General features: G+C 41.2%; 1 protein-coding gene and 1 pseudogene across 1 annotated transcript; both read left to right on the plus strand.

Moving 5' to 3' along the window:
* Positions 1–578: 578 nt before the first annotated feature.
* Positions 579–8,838, plus strand: LOC137946708 (G-type lectin S-receptor-like serine/threonine-protein kinase At4g03230; annotated as a pseudogene).
* Positions 8,839–15,333: 6,495 nt separating this feature from the next.
* On the plus strand, positions 15,334–18,796 carry LOC137945189 (G-type lectin S-receptor-like serine/threonine-protein kinase At4g03230). The gene is made up of 7 exons (XM_068790966.1): positions 15,334–16,667; positions 16,971–17,084; positions 17,170–17,381; positions 17,462–17,672; positions 17,770–18,007; positions 18,105–18,255; positions 18,343–18,796. The coding sequence occupies exons 1-7, from the start codon at positions 15,395–15,397 to the stop codon at positions 18,634–18,636; spliced, it is 2,493 nt and encodes an 830-aa protein (XP_068647067.1). The 5' UTR covers positions 15,334–15,394; the 3' UTR covers positions 18,637–18,796.
* The last annotated feature ends 2,125 nt before the right edge of the window (positions 18,797–20,921 follow it).

Genomic DNA, 20,921 nt, shown 5'->3' on the forward strand with positions numbered 1-20,921 from the left:
AAGTTGTGACCTGGAAGCAAAAAGCAAGGAACTTGACGGGAAAAGGGAGAAGGTGTTCCTCCTGTGCTCGTAGGCAGGCCAAGCTGAAATCTGATTTTCATTTGCGTTCTCATTTAGTTATTTATTGAATTTAATGTGTTTAGTTTTCAGAAATTCTGCCCAGGGGGTAGGGTTTTAGTAATTTAAGAGGCCGACACCAGAGGCTGAAGGTGTGAGGTGGTTGACTTTGCGATCGTCCAGCCACCATTTGTACCCGGAGCTGAATTTCGAGTGGGAACCAATCTCGCCGCCTTCTGAAGCCAACACTCTCGCCTTTGATTCATGCCGCCTCCAACGGAACTCACGAGAGCGGCTCTGACTCTTTTTGCTTTGGACTTATGGATCATGTCGGAGCAGAGGGGACCAAGAAGGTCTGTTTGCGCGGGAGGTGCAGGAGATGGGACCTTCCGCCCTTTCTCTGTCTCTACCCCCCTCTTCAACTCCCCAAGCGCACACAATGAGGGGCTATAAGTTTGGAGCACTTTCACCTTCTCCTTCTCCTTCTCCTAACTAAATCCACTACCATTAGATTCTTATCGATGGTAAAGTTTTGTTGGCTCTCCTTAGTTCTATCTCTGTGTCTAGTTTGCCTGGGAGAGGACACCGTCTCCCGGAGCCAATCTATCAGAGACGGCGAAACCCTCCTCTCCCCTGGAAAAACCTTCGTCCTCGGCTTTTTCTCCCCTCACAACTCCTCAAATCGCTATCTCGGGATATGGTATCGCAACATCCCCAAGCAAACAGTCGTCTGGGTAGCAAACAGAGAGAACCCGGCTTTGGGTTCTTCCGGGGTTGTCACCATTCAAGACGATGGGAATCTGGTCCTGCTCGACGCTGAACGGAACGTACTTTGGTCCACAAATATCACCACTTCAGGGAAATACACCGTGGCGAAACTCTTGGACGATGGAAACCTCATCTTGACTGCAACAAGTTCCAGCATTCGCAGCTCAAAGAGTGATGCGATTCTATGGCAGAGCTTTGATCATCCTTCCGACACGCTATTACCGGGCGTGAAGATCGGATATAACCGAAAGACCCATAGGAATCGATTTCTCGTATCGTGGAAGGACAACAACGACCCTTCGGCCGGCAAGTTCTCATTCGGCCTGATCCTCATGATTCCTCGCGGTTCTTCATTTGGAGGCAATCCAGTCGACATTGGCGAAGCGGGTACTGGAATAGTCGCACATTTAATCACGCGCCGACTGCTGGTGGCTATTTCTTGGTACACTAGGCAATCGAGCGGACTGAGGACGAAGACTATTTCATGTACTCGGCGATGTACAACAACACAAGGCTGGTAATGGACATCTCCGGCCAGCTGCGATGCCAGATCTGGTACGACACTAGCCAAAGCTGGGGCGTTGTATGGTCACAGCCGACAGACTCTTGTGGGATTTACAGTCTTTGTGGAGCGAACACTATTTGTTCTGAATTTAGTTCTGAGTTATGTGAATGTATGACTGGTTTCGAACCAGTGTCCCAGGCGGAGTGGAATTCTGGCAACTGGAGACATGGATGTAAGCGAAAGAGGGAATTACAATGCAGGGGAGACGGGTTTTTGTCGGTGGGGTTGATGAAAGTGCCCGACGAGGAAATGGAGGCAGAAGCTGCTAGCGAGGCAGAATGCAGAGAAGCTTGTAACAAAAAATTGCAGTTGTACTGCATATGTTCACACACTGGCGACAGATCGTGGTGCTTCGAAATGCCTGCACTGGTTCGGTAATTTGATTGATGTTGGGAATTTGAAGGAGAAATGGAACTCCCAGTATCTCCATATTCGAGTACCCGGATTACAACGGAGTAAGCTGGTCATTGTCCTCGCTTGTTATTTTCTCATTAAGAAGAGGTTGCTTGATGCGACCACGGTTGTCTATGCTCAGATTTTTCATGCCTGAATGACTGAGAGACTGACATAGATAAAAACATATCGAAACTTTCCATCCTTAGTCACGGAAATCACTCCAACGGTGTGTGAAGTTGGGTCAAGGGTACCAGGCAGCTTTTCTTTGATCTTCTCCATCATTCCCTTCTTCTCGTGCCCAGTCCCATGAGTGCCGCCGTATCCAGTTCCCTGAGTTCCGCCGTATTCCGTTCCGTGAGTTACGCCGTTGCCAGTTCCCTGAGTTCCGCCGTAGTCCGTCCCGTGAGTTCCGTCGTTGTAGCCAGTCCCGTGTCCGGTATCGTAGCCAGCCCGTATGTGTTGTCTGACGCTCGTCCTTGTGTCCGCCTCCCGGGAGTTTCTCCTTGATCTTCTCCATCGTTCCTTTCTTCTCATGCTCTGGCCGCGTTCCGTAACCGTAACCGGCCTCGTCCTTGTGTCCGTTATCGTTCTCGTCCGTCTGGCGACCGCGGGTCCCGTACTCGTCGCGCAATTCCGGGTCACACTCGTTTCATCAGTACTTCCAATTCAGTTACAGCTTCACACTATGCAATTGGCTTCGATGTACTCTTTAGAAAAGATGCAGTCCAATGAGAATGACAACCTGTGTTTACCTCAGTACTTTCCCGTGCATTTCGTTCGTCCAGAAATGCTGGTTGTCTCCGGTGACAACTAATGGAATCTAATAGTGCTTTTCGAATATTGATTTTTGATCTTCAATCTCCCAAGCATTGACATTTTCCTGATTACTTGCTCCACTTTCATGTTCAGGTAGGAAACGGTGGCAGTCTCTGATCATTTCTGTTACTTCCATTACGGGAATTCTTCTCTTGAGTGGAGTCGTTTACTGCTTGTGCAGGCTCAATGTCATTAAAGGAGGTATTTCACAAATTCAACATCACTCACCTGGACTAGCATCTGTAAAAATATTGACATTAATTATCCTATTTAATCTATCAGGCAAAGATGGATGGAAGTACAACATGTTCTTATTTGATTCAGAGGAAAATAAACGGATCCTCCAAGAGTTAGTGGAGTGCTCAGAAGAGGTCAGTTGTAGAGATGGGAAGGAAAGCATCCAGGTATTTTTGTTCAGTTTTTTAACTGTAGCAGTTGCTACTGACCACTTTTCCGATTCAAATTTGATTGGAAAGGGAGGATTTGGACATGTCTATCGAGTATACCATTGCTTACCTCTGTTTTCTTATCTCGTAAAATGAAAAAAGTAGCCCGGTTTTTTACCTGATGTGTTCTTGTATCGCCAGGGTATACTTCCGGGAGGTAGAGAAATACCCGTGAAAAAACTCTCTAGCATCTTAGGACATGGAACTCAGGAGTTCAAAAAACGAGGCGACACTGATAGGCAAACTTCAACACATAAATATTGTTCATATGCTGGGTTACTGCGCTAAGAAGGACGAGAAGATGTTGATCTACGAGTACATGCCCAACAAGAGCTTAGACTACTTACTCTTCGGTTCGACTCTACAATTAATTTGAACTCGTTTTCTAAATGATTGTTATGATGGAGTTTCATTCTCTAACGCCAACTTTTTTTATGCAACCGAGCAGAGCCTCGGCAGTCCCAGTTGCTGGACTGGGAAAAGCGGTTTAACATAATCTTGGGTATACCTCGAGGACTTCTTTACCTCCATCATGATTCCAGAATGAGAATTATCCACAGAGACCTCAAAACCAGTAACATACTTTTTGACATGGATACGAATCCGAAGATATCAGATTTTGGCACGGCGAGGATTTTTGGACGCAATCAGACCGAGGGAAATACAAGAAGAGTCACGGGGACATCGTAAGTATTGTTGAGTAAAATTGAAAAGTGCACAACCTCAAACCTGCTCATTTATTAAATCCATATGCTGAAACAGACCATCACCGTGGGCAAATACATACACACAAACAGAGTACACAAATATAATATTAAACAGAAACAAGGCTTGAAAGGAAAGAACCTCCTTTAACTCAGGCGCTCCTTGACTTCCTTCTCGGAGACGGTGATTGTCAACACACTGTTCTCTGTGGCCGTCTTCCCTTCCTGCGACAATGCCAAGATCCGAGCCTACCCTTTCTTCCCGCACCGGCGAGTCCCAGTGAGACCAAAGCTGACTGCTTTGTCTTCCTGCCAAGACTGAAGTTCCTGCTTCGTCTTCCTGCCGAGACCCTCTCTTTCGGCGACGGCAACGGTGTCGCACGGCAGTGCTCATGGCGCCGAGTCCTCTCTCTGACACCGGCGTCGACTACGCTCGAGCCTTCTTGAGCCTATACGCTGCTTCTCACCGAAGCGTCTCTGGCGGACCGAAGCTTCTCCTCTTCGGTGCCATTGCCCTACCTTTCTATTTCTCCTCTGTTTCTGTCTCGCAAAATCTCACCCCTTTCTGTTTCTGCCTTTCAACTTAATGTTTTTGTTTCCCGATGCACTGTTATCTACATCCTTCTGAAATTAAAATAGAAGTAATGGGCCCACACGGGCTGGGCCCCTCAACACCAGCTGTCACTAGTTGCACTGTGCCGAGCTGATGGCGAAACATTTCGAACTTGCATGTAATCAAACTCTTTGTGAACAAATCCGCAACTTGATCATCCATCTTGATCTGTCTCATCTCAATTTCTTCTTGCATAACCTTTTCTCTGATAAAATGATGGTGCACTTCAATATGCTTAGTTCTAGCATGAAAGACCGGATTCTCCGCCAAACGAATTGCCAACTGATTGTCACAATACAACGGAACTGCATATTCTACTGGTTGATGTAGATTATTCATTAGTTGTATCAGCCATGTACTCTCTTGAGCTGCCAGTGCTACTGCTCGATACTTAGCTTCAGTGGTTGACAATGATATTGTCGACTGTCTCTTACCACACCAAGAAATTGTTCCAGTGCCAAGCTTAAACACATACCCAGTTGTTGATCTCCTAGTGTCATGATCTCCTGCATAATCAGCATCACAATAGCCAACTAACTTGCAGTCTTCACCTTTCTTGTACAAAAGACCATAGTCAATTGTACTCTTCGCATATCTCAGAATTCGACGAACTGCTTCCAAATGAGGCTTCTTTGGATCTTGCATGTACCGACTCATCACACCAATTGCATAAGAGATGTCAGGTCGAGTCAAGGATAAATAGATCAGACTACCTACTAATTGTCGATACATCGTCGCATCTTCCAAATTTTTTCCTTCATGTGCATACATTATGGCATTTGGTTCATCGGCGTCGAAATCAGCTTGCATGCAAGCATCCCAAACTTCTTCAACAAATCTTTGGCATATTTTTGTTGACAGAGAAATATTCCTTCTTGTGTACGATCAACATCTAGACCAAGAAAGTGCTTGAGCTGGCTAAGTTCTTTCATCTGAAAACGAACTGATAGATTTTTCTTCGTCTGAAGAAGTTCTGCCTCATTATCACTAGTTAAGATCAAATCATCCACATACACTAGCGCAATAGCTAACTTTCCTTCATTGGATTTGACAAACAAACTGGAGTCTGCAGGTGTTACAGAATAACCACTTTGCGTTAAAAATTCAGCAATCTTACCATACCACGCCTTGGGTGCTTGTTTCAATCCGTAGAGTATTTTTCGCAACTTGCAAACATATTTAGGATGATCTTGGCTCTAAAAACCCATCGGTTGAATCATGTAGATCTCCCGATCCAACTCTCCATGAAGAAAAACATTCTTCACATTCATCTGCCACAAGTTCTAGTCTTTGTTAGCTGCTAGTGCAAGCAGGACTCGTATGGTTGTAAGTTTTGCCACTGGACTAAACGTTTCATCATAGTCTAGTCCGTACTGTTAAGAGAAACCACGAGTTACTAATTGTACCTTGTACCTCTCAATTGACCCATCTGGACGACGCTTGTTCTTGTAGACCCACTTGCACGATATGGGTTTCACATCTTTTGGCTTTGACACTAAATCCCAAGTCTGATTTTGCTCAAGTGCATCAATCTCTTATTTCATAGTTATCCTCCACTTAGAGCTCAGCGGTGCTTCTTCGAAGGTCTCAGGTTCTATTATATTTTCTTCTTTAGCGATGGCTATATTGGTGTATTTGGGATTTGGCCTTCGTGTTCTTGTTAACCTTCGGAGTTGAAATTGTAGAGTTGATTCTTCCATTTCACTAGGTCCACCTTCTTTATTTGGTTATTGATACACGCCAGTTTGCCAAAGGGTCTGAGTCACTCCTTGCTTGACATCATCATCATTTGGATCTTCTGATTCACCTGAACTTGATGGGAGTTTAGCAGTATGCTCCCCCATCTTTTATTGTAGCGCATCTCCAAATTTTCTTGAATCTGACAAAACTTCATTCTTTGAGGACCACCACGATGATGCTTCAACGAATACCACATCTCATGAAGTGTAGCATTTTCCACTTGTTGGGTCATAACATTTCCACCATTGTCTCTGGTTGTCGTACCCCACAAAGATACATCTAATAGCTTTCTTGCCAAACTTGCTTCATAGATGATCAGGAACAAATATATAACATACACAGCCAAATACTCGAAAGTAACTAACTGCAGGCTTCATGTTCCACAGTTTCTCAAAGGGTGTAACAAATCCTAACCTTAGTTGAGCAATTTTGTTGATCACAAAGGCTATAGTCTTCATTGCTTCAGCCAAAAACCTTCCAGGTACATTTTTTCCATGTAGCATGCTTCGACACACCTCTACAAGGTGCCGGTTCTTTCTCTCTACTACACCATTCTATTGTGGTGTGTTTGCACACGTGTACTGATGACATATGTGACATTCCTTTAAACATTAGGAGAAATTGCTTGAGCTGTATTCGCCTCCATTGTCTGTGCGCAAGCAGCAGATCTTCTTTCCTACTTCTCCCTCAGCTGACTCTCTGAACTCTTTATACCTTGAGAATGTGTCTGATTTTTCTTTCATAAAGAAGACCAACACGTACCTTCTGAAGTCATCAATGAATGTCACCATGTACCGTATACCACTAATTGATGGTTGCTTAACAGACCCGAATACATCAGAGTGGACGAGCTCTAACGGTTCCTTTGCTTTAAACTTTGACTCCTCGTACGGTAATTGGTGTACTTTACCATATTGGCATCCGACATAGACCGTGTCTGTTCGAACATCTACTTGAGGAAGCCCCTTAAGCATCAACTTTTTCACCATCACACTTAGCTTGGAATAACTAACATGACCTATCCGCATGTGTCATAGATCTGTTGTCTCATTTTTCCTTGTTTTGTCTACATATATAGACTTTTCTGACATTACATAAACTAACTCCAATCGTCACCCCTCCATTGTGGGTGTTTCTCAAAATTCTGAGGTTACGATACACCTTCACATCTCGGGGACCGAACAGAACATAGTGGCCTGATGATGTCAATTGAGCCACAGATAACAAATTTTTCTTCATTCCTTGGACATGATAAATTTCTTGAAGTGACACCTGGTCAGGATTATACCGAGGCGTAAATAGTCTTATTGATGTGAGCTATCGGTAACCTTGAGTTGTCGACTGTCACCACCACACGGCTTCCCTTGTACTCAGACAGGTTTTGCAGCTTCTGTTTATCACCTGTCATATGATTTGAGCAACCCAAATATACGATCCAATCATTCTTGTAGTAAATCCGTTCAGGTGTTGTTACAGTGAGAGCTAGTTCTTTTTCCCCCATAACAAATAGCGCTTCAGCCTTACCCTTCAGTGAGACTTCTCCCATTTGTTTAGCTAAAGCTTCCTAACCAACAAGCTTAATACTCACAACTCAAGATAGCTTCACCAAAACAAACAATGGTCCCTCACCATCCCGCTCTGATACCAATTGTTGAGTAAAATTTAACAGTACACAACCTCAAACTTGCTCATTTATTAAATCCATATGCTGAAACAGACCATCACCGTGGGCAAATACATACACACAAACATAATATTAAACAAAAACAAGGCTTGAAAGGAAAGAACCTCCTTTAGCTCAGGCACTCCTTGACTTCCTTCTCGGGGACGGTGACTGTCAGCACACCGTTCATTGTGGCCGTCTTCGCTTCCTGCGACAATGCCAAGATCCGAGCCTACCCTCTCTTCCGGCATCGGCGAGTCCTGGTGAGACCAAAGCTCACTGAAGCTCCTGCATCGTCTTCCTTCCGAGACCCTCTCTTCCGGCGACGGCAATGCTTACGGTGCCAAAGTCCTCTCTCTGACACCAACATCAACTGTGCTCAAGCCTTCTCGAGCCTACACGCTACTTCTCACTGAGTGTCTCTGGCGAACCGAAGCTTCTCCTCTTCGGTGCCCTTGCCCTACCTTTCTATTTCTCCTCTATTTTTGTCCCGCAAAATCTCACCCCTTTCTGTTTCTGCCTCTCAGCTTAATGTTTCTGTTTCCCGACTCACTGTTATCTACATGCTTCTGAAATTAAAACAGAAGTAATGGGCCCACACGGGCTGGGCCCCCTATATCACCAGTCATCTTCCTCAATTGTTCAACCCACATTCCCTATTCTGCAATGTATCTAACGTTGTCCTATCAAACCACAAATTGAAGTGGTTACATGCCCCCTGAATACACTCTAGATGGTTTTTTTCTCAGTAAAATCTGATGTCTTTAGCTTTGGAGTGATATTGTTAGAGATTGGCAGTGGGAAGAAGAACAACAAGTTTTACTGTTGGGAGGAGTCATTAAGCCTGCTCGGATATGTAAGTAGGACAAAAGGAAAGCTTTTTAATCTGATACATCTCCATTTTTGTTCTTCTTGAACCGAATTCGGAATTACTGTAGGCATGGAAGTTGTGGAACGAAGGCAGAGAGCTGGAACTGTTGGATCTATCAGTGCACGAATCAGCAGAAGCACATAAGTCATTGAAGTGTATCAGATTAGGACTATTGTGTGTGGAAGAAGACCCCGCATAAGGGTGGCTTCGAACCGAGCCGGCTCGCGTGCTGCTCGAGTTTGGCTCGGTTCGATTCGTTATATTTTGAGCTCGAGCCGAGCTCGAACTCATAAATGGGCTCGAGCCGAGCTCGAACTCATAAATGGGCTCGTTTAGATTAACGAGTCGAGCTCGAGCAGAGCCAGGTTCGGCTCGCGAGCCGACACGTTAATTTAACGAGCGATTCAGGGATCGGGGGAATTGGAAATTTTTGGGGAAATCGTCTCTTCGTTTCGTCTTGCCGCCTGAGAAACCCATACTTCACTCTGCCATTTCCATGCTGTTTCAGCATGATTTCATGCGGAAATCGCTGTCCGTCGGCAGGTATTCAGGGGAAATGGGGGATTTGGTCTTCAAATCCCTCGTTCTCCCTCTTCGATTCCTCAATTTCTTCCTCTGCGATTTCTGTCTCTTCTTCCTCTGCGATTTCTTTCTCTTCTTTCTCTTCGATTTCTTCATCCAAAGTTTTTCCTCGCCGACAAGACGAAATCGACGGTCCGACGGAAGGAGGTAAGATTTTTATTTAATCTCCTATTTTTTTTCGTTGTCGACCTAACCCTACAAAACCTCTAACTCTCGCGTCGTTTCAGCAGTGCTCCTTCATTCTTGGAAAGTCTTTTTGGATATCCGAACGACAAACACTCTGTTTCTGTAAGTGAAATATTCTGTATTAGAATGCAGTTATGCCTAAGCAAAGATAACGATCTGTTTTTTTTTTTTTTTTTTTTTTTGCTGATATTTGCAGCTGAAAATTTTTTGAACTTACAAAGTACACTCGGGAAGAAATTCTTGGAAGAAAACTGCCGGTATGAATTTTATTTCATGATTTTGAGTGTTGATACTGTTTGATTTTTTGAAACGGTGAGTTCTTGATTTAAGGGTTGAAGGAAGTGCACTGTCACAACGTATTGGGAAGATCATTTTATACAGATTGTATAAGGATGTTTCATTTTCCTCTATAACTTAAAGAAAAGGAGTTCCAACAGAGATGGTCATAATTATTCTCTTTGTTCTCATGTCTTATTTCAAGTCTCATCTGCACAACCTCCATTGTTTCAAGGAAATCTCCTTTACAATTCCAATCCTAATGTTAATGTTAAAGTTAGTTTTAAGTGATTTTGGTGGGTGAGGGGCATTCAAATTATGGCAGTTGGTATTGTAATATAGGTTCCTCCACTAGATGAGTTTTTGGTATACTCTCTTTTTCTTGCAATTGTTTACATCTCAAATAGTTCAATGGTGCTTCAGTGATACTTGTTCTTACTTGAGGTTGACCTATTTTATTCTCTTAATTTTTTTTTGCTTGAGTGCGCCATTAATTGCATTCTAGCTGGCTGAGAGCCAGGAAACTTCATATTGAGTTATGACATTCAAGAAGGAAAGGAAGGGTGGGGGAGAAAAATCCCCCACCTTGTCATTTGTTATGTTTTTGTATATCTCAGAATGACTTACTAAGCTCAAGTGCTATAATGTTTGGAAAATAGTTGGTTATCAATGATTTTTTTGCTCAAATTCCACTGTTCTTCATAAATGAAGTTATTATTCTAGACTTTCAAATATTTTTATGTTTTGGGATCTTATTTCTTTTTTGCCTTCTTATTTTTAGTGTCTGGGCTATTATAAAATTTTGTACGTTTATCATATATTTAAGCAATAAACAACAATGGTATTCAAATTGTTACTTGATATATTTTAACAATGGAATTTTATTTCAAGATTTTGAGTGTTGATAACATATTTTGTTCAATAATACTCTATTATAGTTAATGGAATCATGAACGTTCTTAATTGCATCCAACTTCTCTTTATTGTCAAAGTAAATAAAAAATGTTAATGTTGATAACATATTCTGTTCAATAATACTCTATTATAGTTAATGGAATCAGGAGCTTTCTTAATTGCATCCAACTTCTCTTTATTGTAAAAAAAACAAAAAATGTTAGTGTTGATAACATATTCGGTTCAATAATACTCTATTATAGTTAATAGAATCAGGAGCTTTCTTAATTGCATCCAACTTCTCTTTATTATAAAAAAGAATAAAAAATGTTAGTTTTTGTCCTTCTTTCTTAATTCTCATTGAACTTTTATCTGCTACTGTTCTAAAATGTTATATGGCTTGATGGATTAGCAAAAGTGATTTGATAGTTCCTTTTCTATCTTTTGGAAATTGAGATTTTGTGTGTGAACCTTTGATGTCTTAAATTCACTCACTGGATGATATATGATGCCTAAACCTTGTCAAATGTTCATATTTCGTTGAATTGATACATTAGATATAGACGGATGTAAATTATCTCTCGTTTTTACAATCGATTTTTATCCTTCCTCTTTGATTTCTTCATCTGAAGTTCTTCATCGCTGACGAGACGAAAGCGATGGTCTGACGGGCGGTAAGATTTTTATTTAATGTTCTATTTTTTTTTTCTTCGCCAACCTAACCCTACAAAATTTCTAACTCTCACTTTGTTTCAACAGTGCTCCTTCATTCTTGGAAAGGCTTTTGGAGGTATCCCTGAACGGCGAACATACTTTCAAGTTCTATAAGTGTCGATTTTTTTTTTCATTTTATCATTAATTTCTTGGTATTGAGGTTGAATTTCATCAGAATATTAGAGGAGAATGTTGGTGTGCTTATTTCCTTCTCTTAGACGTTTTTAAATTTATATATAAAAAAATGATCGGTATATTGGACTGGAAACTATTGGGTGTAGGGCTACAGACTCAAAGAGACCCTGTTGCATTGAAAAACAAGGGTCGTTCCCGATTGTCACAATGTCACGTACCTTCCTCTAAGAATAGACAAGTATCTTAAATTATGTGTAGGATCTTTGTTGTTTGGATAACTTTCTTTTCTTTATGTTTTTAATTTGTAATTTTGTTTTTCGTAGAAGTAGAATGTCAACACCTCCTCAATTGGCATCAATAATTAACACTAGTTCTAGTGTGACCATAAATAGTGACTCAACTCCACCAGAGTCACTACCCTCTGTCATAGAAGTGGGCCCAGATGAAATTACCATAAATGAGGATGAAGGTGATTCTATCCATACTTCAAAAATACAAAAAAAGTCTCATGTATGGTTGGAATTCAAAGAAGTATCACTTAATGATACAAAAAAAGGCTTAGTGTGTTCATTGCAAAATCAATTTGAGTGTTATTAGTAGTGGAGTGACCACACATATGAGTCGACATTTGAAACGTTGCACTAGTAGAAAAGTGGCAATGAGAAAACAAAAAACCTTAAACTTTCAACCAGTGGGAGCAGGGTCTAATGTTGATTAGAGTCCATCTGGACTTCCTTTTATGGATTTTGGAGGAAAATATGATCAAGCTAAAATGAGAGTACTCATTGCTCATTGGATTCTTATGTATGAGCATCCATTCATGATAGTAGAAGAGGAGGGATTTAATTTTGTAATGAAGATGGAAAATATGAATTATGAGAAAATATCCCGTAAGACCATTAAGAATGAGTGTATGGAGGTGTATGAGGCAAAGAAAAAGAAATTGAAAATGTTGTTAAAAGAGATTAACAAGATTAGTCTTACCACGGATCTTTGGAAGTCCCAAAATAAAAAAATTGAATACATGGTTATTACTGGGCATTTTATTAACAGTAATTGGTAGCTACAAAAATGAGTCTTGAGTTTTGTGCGTTGATATAGCAAATGCTATTTACAAGTGTTTGAAAGAATGGGAGATCGAAAATAAAGTTTTTAGTATTTTAGTTGATAATGCTGCATATAATGATGTTTCTATCAGAGTTTTGAAACAAGATTTTTGAAAGAAAAAAAATTTGGTGTGTGGTGGAAAGTTGTTTCATGTGCGTTATTGTGCTCATATTTTGAACTTATTAGTCTAAGATGGTCTTGTTCAGATTAAGGATATCATTGATAATGTGCGTGAAAGTGTCAAATTCATAAATCTGTCTGAGACTAGACTTCACACTTTTTTCTAAAATTGTACAACAAATAGAACTTGGTGAAAAGAGGTTGGTTATTGATTGTCCAACTTGTTGGAACTCCACTTACGACATGTTGTCTTCTACATTAAAATTCAAAGATGCATTCTCTAGATTTAAAGTTAAAGAACCAACTTATGATTATTTGCCAAGTTTTGATGAATGGGAAAAGGTTGACATGGTGTGTGAGATTCTTGAAGTTTTTAATGCAATTACTAATATAATTTCTGGGAGTGACTACCCTACTTCTAATTTGTACCTTAGTGAGGTATATAGGGTAAAATAAGTTCTGGATTTTTATTCTACAAATGAAAATGTTTTCATTAGGACAATGGTTAGTAGAATGAAAGAGAAATTTGAAAAGTATTGGGGTGAATGCAATTTATTGATGGTTGTTGCTTCAGTTTTGGATCCAAGGGTCAAATTAAAGATGATCGAAATGTGTTTTCCAATGATATATTCTAAGGAGGAAGCTACAATGAATATAAATTTAGTTCGACGCACCTTATACGAGATCTATGATGAATATGTATCCTTATATAATGTGGATATTAGAAATGAAGAGATTGTTTCAAGTACTAGCTCTATGGGTGTTTCTACAAGTCATAGGCCTTCATCAAGTTCAAGTTGGTCAAAGTTAATGAGTTATATGAAACAAAAGGATATAGTTAATTCACCAAGGTCAAAATTGGAAATTTATCTTGAAGAAGGTGTATATAGTTGTGAGGAAACTTCACAATATGATTTTGATGTTTTAGAATGGTGGAAAGTGACTCATATGAAATTTCGGGTATTATCTAATATGGCAGCAAACATCCTTGTAATTCTCATATCCATAGTAGCTTCAGAGTCTACATTTAGTGCTGGTGGTAGAGTAATAGATTCATATCGTTCTTCCTTAGCACCAAATACAGTTCAAACTTTGATTTGTGGCAATGATTGGGTTCGGGTTGTTCACGGTGTAAAGAAAAATCAAAAGATGAATTTCTTTGATTAATTCTTTATTATGATATTTTTTAGTTTTATTTATTAAAATTTTTTTTTATGATTACAGCCTGGGAAGACGAGTGTAGAAATAATGCTACCAGTTACATGATTTTTCATGTTTCTCTCATCATGGTAATTTTAATATTTTTAACGACATTAAGTAACTAGTAGTGGAAGAGTAATTTTTTATCTGACAATAACTAATTTTATTTTTTTGTTTTTGTCATAGGTGGAGATTTTGCTCATGCAGGGACGTATATTATTTTCTAGCATTAAAAGAAACAACTATAGTTTGTAATTTTATAATGGATTTATAGTTTTTATTTGGGTGATTGTAAATTGATAGTAATATTTCATTTAATTTTGTTGTGTTTGATTATTGTATGGAGTTTATTTATAATGTTATGCAGTGTATTGAGTGTTTAGACTATTTTACGAAGTGTTTATGGAATGTATAGATAATTTTATTGAGTGTTTATGCAGGTATTATTTATACTGATTATGCCTAATTTTAAATAGAGGTCATACCGAATTTTATACAGGTATTATATATATAGATTATGCTTAATTTTAAGAAGAGATTATGCCCAATCTTATACATGTATTATATATATAGGTTATACCTAATTTTATGAAGAAGACACGTCCAAATTTATATAAAATATATGTATAATTTTATATACAATTTATTTGATATATATTTAAAAAAAAATTAAATGTATATTGAGGCTCGAGTTCGGCTCGAAGCTCAGCTCGAGATCGGTTAAAATTTTTGGGCTCAAGCTCAATAACAATTTTAGGTTCAAGACAAGGCTCAGCTCGAATGTAGGCAGGTTCGTGCTCGGCTCGGCTCGATGCCACCCCTAATGTCCCCGTAGATCGACCCGTCGTAGCCTCGATCGTCGTTGCTCTTTGAGTGAAAATCCATCTCTTCCGCTTCCAAAAAAGCCTGTTTTTTTATGTTCCGAGACACAAGTCAGAGAGGGTTTCGGTCGGAAATGAAATAAGTAGCACACTGGTTGAAGGACGATGAGCCCAGAATTGCATATATTCTCCGGCTTGTGCCAATCTTCGTCCCCAAATGAGTTAACGTGGCAATCTATCAACATCTTCAATACGCGTTACCTGTATGAAGCCGTAGCTCCAAGTCTCCGACGACGACTCTGGTGCTCGTGGTAGTGGCGGCGGTGAGTAGACGAAGGGCTCACTGTGCGTAACGCTATGATGGGTGGAGTGCATTTTGATTTCTTGACATTTGAGATTTGTAATTCAGTGATTTGCTATGAACCTTCCTCACCTGTAACTTTTTTTCTTTTGTCAAAGCCATGCGGTGAGGACACGAACCCGCTAAGTAGTACCTATTTAAAATAAATTATTTTTAAAAATATTAATATTTCTAATAATATTCGATTTTGACCGGTCAAATACTTACGTCTACAGTCAAAATCGACATATAAATTTTGACTAAACATAAAAAGCGTGACAGTGGCGTCTTGGTTTTCGGTCAACCACCTCAAGGAAACCCATTTGCTCAAACCCTCCTACTCCTCCCTGCTCTCAACACTCCTCTGCTCTGCAGCTGACATGGGAAATTTCTCTTGGATCTCCGTCTTTCTATCCTTGTTTTTGATTTGCCATGCAGAGGAAACCATCTCTCGGACCCGATCTATCGAAGACGGCCAGACCCTTGTTTCCCCCGACAACACCTTCGAGCTGGGCTTCTTCTCCCCCGACAACTCCTCATTCCGATACTTGGGAATATGGTATACAAGAATTCCCAAGCAGACAGTCGTATGGATAGCAAACAGAGAGAAGCCGATTTCTGATTCTTCCGGTGTTCTCACCATCCACGAGGACGGAAACCTCGTCCTCCTTAACGCTGGACGAAGCCTTGTCTGGTCCACAAACCTTTCGGAGATCCCTTGGAATAATACCGTGGCGAAGTTGTTGGATAATGGAAATCTGGTCATGACGGGAGGAAATTTCAGTAACGGCGGCACTGCAGGGAGGGATGTTGTTCTATGGCAGAGCTTCGACCATCCAACCGATACGCTCCTACCAGGGATGAGGATCGGGTTTAACGAAAAGACCCATCAGAATCGGCTTCTGGTATCGTGGAATGATAACAGCAATCCGTCTCCGGGCAACTTCTCCTACGGATTGAACCCTCAAGATTCCTACCAGTTCTTCATCTGGAACCAGTCCGTTCGGTACTGGCGGAGCGGGAGGTGGAACGGGCGCACATTTAATCTATTAGCCGAAGGCGGCCCCAGTTTTATGTTTCATTTCGCGATCCAGAAAAACGAGGAAGGGGCTTTTTTCCAGTACTCGTCTCTGTACAACAACACAAGGCTCGTGATGGATGTCTCTGGGCGGCTGATGTGCAATGTCTGGTACGACACCAGCCAAACGTGGGGCGTTGTGTGGTCTCAGCCCAAAGATGACTGTGCGGTTTACAACATCTGCGGGTTAAACAGCGTCTGCAGCGAATTTAAGTCTCCTTTGTGCGAATGCATCATCGGCTTCGAACCAGTTTCGCCGGCGGAATGGGATTCCGGATATTGGAAGAGCGGATGTAAGCGAAAGAGAAGATCGGATTGCGGGATACGAGATGATTTTTTTTCTCTGGGGGCGTTGAAAGTGCCCGACAACGAAGTGGCTGCAGAAGCTGAGACTGAAGCAGATTGCAGAGAAAGGTGTGCCGCAAATTGTAGCTGCAGTGCTTTCTCCTTCACAGACGCGGGCAGCAATGTTTCATCCAAATGCCTGAATTGGTTTGGGAACTTGACGGACGCTGGGGACCTCAAGGAGCAATGGGGACAAAATCTTCACATTCGACTCACCGAAGCAGAATTAAGTAAGTTTTATCCTATCCTCTTTTGATTTAAAGCATTGACTGGGTTATCATGTCGATATCCAAAGTTCAAAAAGCCAAAAACAACAGATTGCTGTGTCAAAAGCAGATACGGTCTTGTGAGGAATCATCATCAGACACGTAACAGAGACACCCCTTCGATCCACTCAAATCTGGTTCCATTGAACTCTACAATCGATAATGCAGTCAATGGAACTCGGGTCTTAGATTTTTAAAGCAACTTTGCTCGTGGGGCATGCTTGTTTCTTTAACAGTTCATCCTCGTCTATGCCGTCCTTGTTGCAGGATCAGATAAGAGAAGATCGTTGCTGCTGATCGTGCCAGTATCTGTTATTTCGGGTATTCTTTTCCTGGGTGTGGCTTACTGCTGCTTCAGGAAGCTGAATGTTAAGAAAGGAGGTATTCCATTAACACATTAATGATTGATCACTGTTACATGGGTCAGCTACGAGTATCTGAATATCGTTGTCTTACCCTGTGCCAGGCAAAGATGGAGTCTTCTTTAGTGTATTCTCAGTCAACCAGACCGAAACTGCACCGATGACTAAAGAAGTAATGGGCTCAAAGAGCTTCAATGCAGAGGCGAAGGAAAGACTAGACCTACCATCTTTCACTTTTGGAACTGTAGCAATTGCCACTAATCACTTCTCAGATTCGAATTTGTTGGGACAGGGTGGATTCGGAGATGTCTACTGGGTTGGTCTCAGTTGCTTAAATCTGATATTTGTTGTCAATTAGGATTTACCATAACCCGGGAAGGATTGCTGTGTCGACAGGGTAAGCTGCCTGGAGGTCAAGAAATAGCTGCCAAAAGGCTCTCCATCAATTCGGGACAAGGCGTAGAGGAGCTCATTAATGAGGTCACACTGATCGCCAAGCTTCAGCACAGGAATCTTGTTCGGCTGCTTGGTTACTGCATTGAACGAGATGAGAAGTTGTTGCTGTACGAGTACATGAACAACAAGAGCTTAGATACCTTTCTCTTTGGTTTGACACTAGTACCCTTTAAGAATTGATTCAGAAACTTATATGTAAGTTTGTTACAATCTATCATCTAATGCTTTTTTCTTCTGCAACTGGATAGATCCTGAGAGACGCAAGTTACTGGACTGGGAGAAGCGCTTCAACATCATCCTGGGCGTTGCTCGAGGTCTTGTCTACCTTCATCAAGATTCCAGATTGAGGATTATCCACAGAGATCTGAAAACCAGTAACATTCTCCTTGACACGGACATGAACCCCAAGATCTCAGACTTTGGTATGGCGAGGATTTTTGGAGGAAATCAGACTCAAGGAAACACCAGAAGAGTAGTGGGGACATAGTAAGAAAATCCATCTTTAATAGTTGAATTCGCTTCGCTTCCCATTCACAGTTTCTTTCGTGCGACTAATCTCATTTTTGGGAGTAATGGATTACAGTGGTTACATGTCACCGGAATACGCCCTAGATGGCTTTTTCTCAACAAAATCTGATGTCTTCAGCTTCGGGGTAATTCTGCTAGAGGTTGTGAGCGGAAAGAAGAACAACAACTTTTACGGTCCGGAGTCGTCTCTGAGCCTACTGGGATATGTAAGTAAAAGAGAAATCTGTCTGTTGGAAACTGGATAGCTTTAATTACTCTAAGCATCCCTTATACGCTTTCAAAAACTTTTACAGGCTTGGGAACTGTGGAGAGAAGGGAGAGGGATGGAGTTGATGGACCCCTCGGTGCGTGAATCAGCAGATGAAAAGAAAGTACTGAAGTGTATCGAATTAGGGCTATTGTGTGTGCAAGAGGACCCGGCGGAAAGACCGACGATGGCCTCCATTACTGCAGTTCTTGTTGGTGAGGGTGAGACTGCATGTGTTCCGGTGCCAAAAAGGCCAGCTTCGTATGTAAGGAAATATTTGGCGGAGGAAGGAGACGCGTCGAGAAATGAAATAACGATAAGTCTAAGGGATGGTCGATGAGTCATACAGATAAAGATGATAGAGATAAGACAAAGAGAGATACAAAGCAGAGTTGATAGAATTTGAGGTGGTTTCAAATTGTAACTATGAAGCAATGTAAATTTTTTTTGGTGATAATGTTTATCATGTAAAATTTTCTCTATGTAACTGAATTGATGAATGTAAATGGGAAATTCTTTAAATCTTATTCTCTATATGGTATCAAAGCTTGCGATCTTCAATAAGATTCAGCCTGAGCTCTCTCAACCCATTGCTGCAGCATCACTATTCCCGTTCATGTTTCCGACTTTGTTTTTCACCGCCTAGCTTGCCCCCCCCCCCCCAAAACAAAAAACCTCCTTTGTTTAGCTCTTGCCCGAGTTAGCACCGCTGTTGCCCCATTGCACCGAGGACTGTTGCCATCATTGACTGTTGAGCCTTTGTCGCCGTTGCTCAACTGCCACTCGTCATCGTACAGCTCCCACTGCGGGCCATCCTGCAGTATAGCACCACCACGCGCCCTCCCACCGTCGCCAGTATTCTTCTTCTCCATCATCTGCCGAGCCTCTGCAACCATCGCCAGCAGCTCGCCTAACTGCCACCGTGGGCCGTCTCACTATCGCCACCGTCGGTAGTGCTGCACAACCGAGTGCCCTCCCGATAGTTGTTGCTGCCATAGGTATCCCATTCCCTCTTCTTTCTGCCTGCGTTTTTTTTTTCATACCTTCGATTTAATCTGGGAAGAAGAAGAGCGCACGCACATGCGAATCTCTCATGTGCGCGGAAAAAAACAAGAGTTCACGATGGATGGTCAACACCAACCTCAACCTTACCTCGAAATCTGCCAATGGTGTCGTGCACTTGGACACATTGTTAAATAGTGTACTGTCTTTCACCAGATGTATCTACACATGCTACCAACACTAACTCCTCAATGGCAACCACGAGCACATCTTGCAACCAATACTTCTCCTACTGATTGTACTTGGCTTCTAGATAATGGCGCATCGCACCATGTTACCACCGACTTGAGTAATCTCCTTGCTCACACTCATGACGGTACTGACAACATTGTTATTGGTGATGGTACGAGTCTCCCTATTACTCATACTAGTTCCACATCTCCACACTCATTACGGAAATGACGACATTGTTATTGGTGATGGCATGAGTCTCCCTATTACTCATACCGGTTTCACATCTCTCTCTACACCCTCTCGCATATTTTTTTAAATAATATTCTTGGTGTTCCTACCAACCAAAATAATTTTATTTTTCTATCTCTCAGTTTTGTCAATCTAATAATACTTCTATTGAATTTTTACCTACTTCATTTCTTATCAAAAATCTTTGCACAGTGCAACACTATTGCAGGGTTGAAATATGACTTGTTTGTACAAATGGCCGTCACCCTCAGCCTAGTCTTCACCGTTAGTAGCCTTCTCCAGTGTCAAGACCACTTCGTCTACCTGGCATGATCGCTTAGGTCATCCGTCCTCTCCAATTCTAAGGTACATTATTTTTATTTTTCAGTTAGATTTATTGCATCATCTAAATCTTACTTTCAATTGCAATTCTTGTCAATGCAATAAGAGTCACAAATTACCATTCTCCGACTCCTCTCTTGTCACTTCTTCCCTTCTAAACATTATTTTCTCGAATGTTTGGACCTCTCCTATTTATTCTATTAATGGTTTCAAGTATTATGTTACCTTTCTTGATCACTTTACAAAGTATATTTGGTTTTATCCTCTTAAACAAAAATCACATGTGTTTGTTACATTTATCCGATTCAAATCTCTTGTTGAAATTTATTTTGGCAAACGAATAAAAACACTTTTTTTCTATAATAGAAGAGAATATTAAACATTGTCCTCTTTTTTCGCCAAAAATGGAATTTCTCATCTCACATCTCTCCCACATACACCTGAACACAATGGGTATTCAGAATGACAAAATCATCATATTATCGAAACAGGTCTATCTTTTCTTTCTCATGCCTCCATACCTCTCTCTTACTAGTCTTATGCGTTCTCCACTGTTGTCTATCTCTTAAACCGTCTACTTACTCCCACACTGTATCTTATTTCACCAAATGCCAAACTTTTTGGTACTCCTCCTAACTACTATAAACTTCGTAGTTTTGGTTATCTTTGTTATCCGTGGTTCCGGCCATATTCCTCCCACAAACTCACTCCATGTTTCTCTGCTTGTGTTTTTCTTGGGTACTCTACCACTCAAAGTGCCTATTTATGTCTTGAACCTACTATATCTCGTCTTTATGTGTCACGCCATGTTAAATTCGT

Source organism: Aristolochia californica, unplaced genomic scaffold (genome assembly GCF_029961685.1).
Source record: "Aristolochia californica isolate CCGP_79_NKW_82.1479 unplaced genomic scaffold, dmAriCali1.0.hap1 SCAF_12, whole genome shotgun sequence".
Taxonomy (NCBI): Eukaryota; Viridiplantae; Streptophyta; class Magnoliopsida; order Piperales; family Aristolochiaceae; genus Aristolochia; species Aristolochia californica.

Coding starts and splice junctions, on each gene's coding strand:
- LOC137945189 (XM_068790966.1), top strand. CDS start 15,395: ATGGGAAATTTCTCTTGGATCTCCGTCTTTCTATCCTTGTTTTTGATT. Junction 17,085..17,169: donor GCTGAATGTTAAGAAAGGAG/GTATTCCATTAA, acceptor ACCCTGTGCCAG/GCAAAGATGGAGTCTTCTTT. Junction 18,008..18,104: donor AGAAGAGTAGTGGGGACATA/GTAAGAAAATCC, acceptor AATGGATTACAG/TGGTTACATGTCACCGGAAT.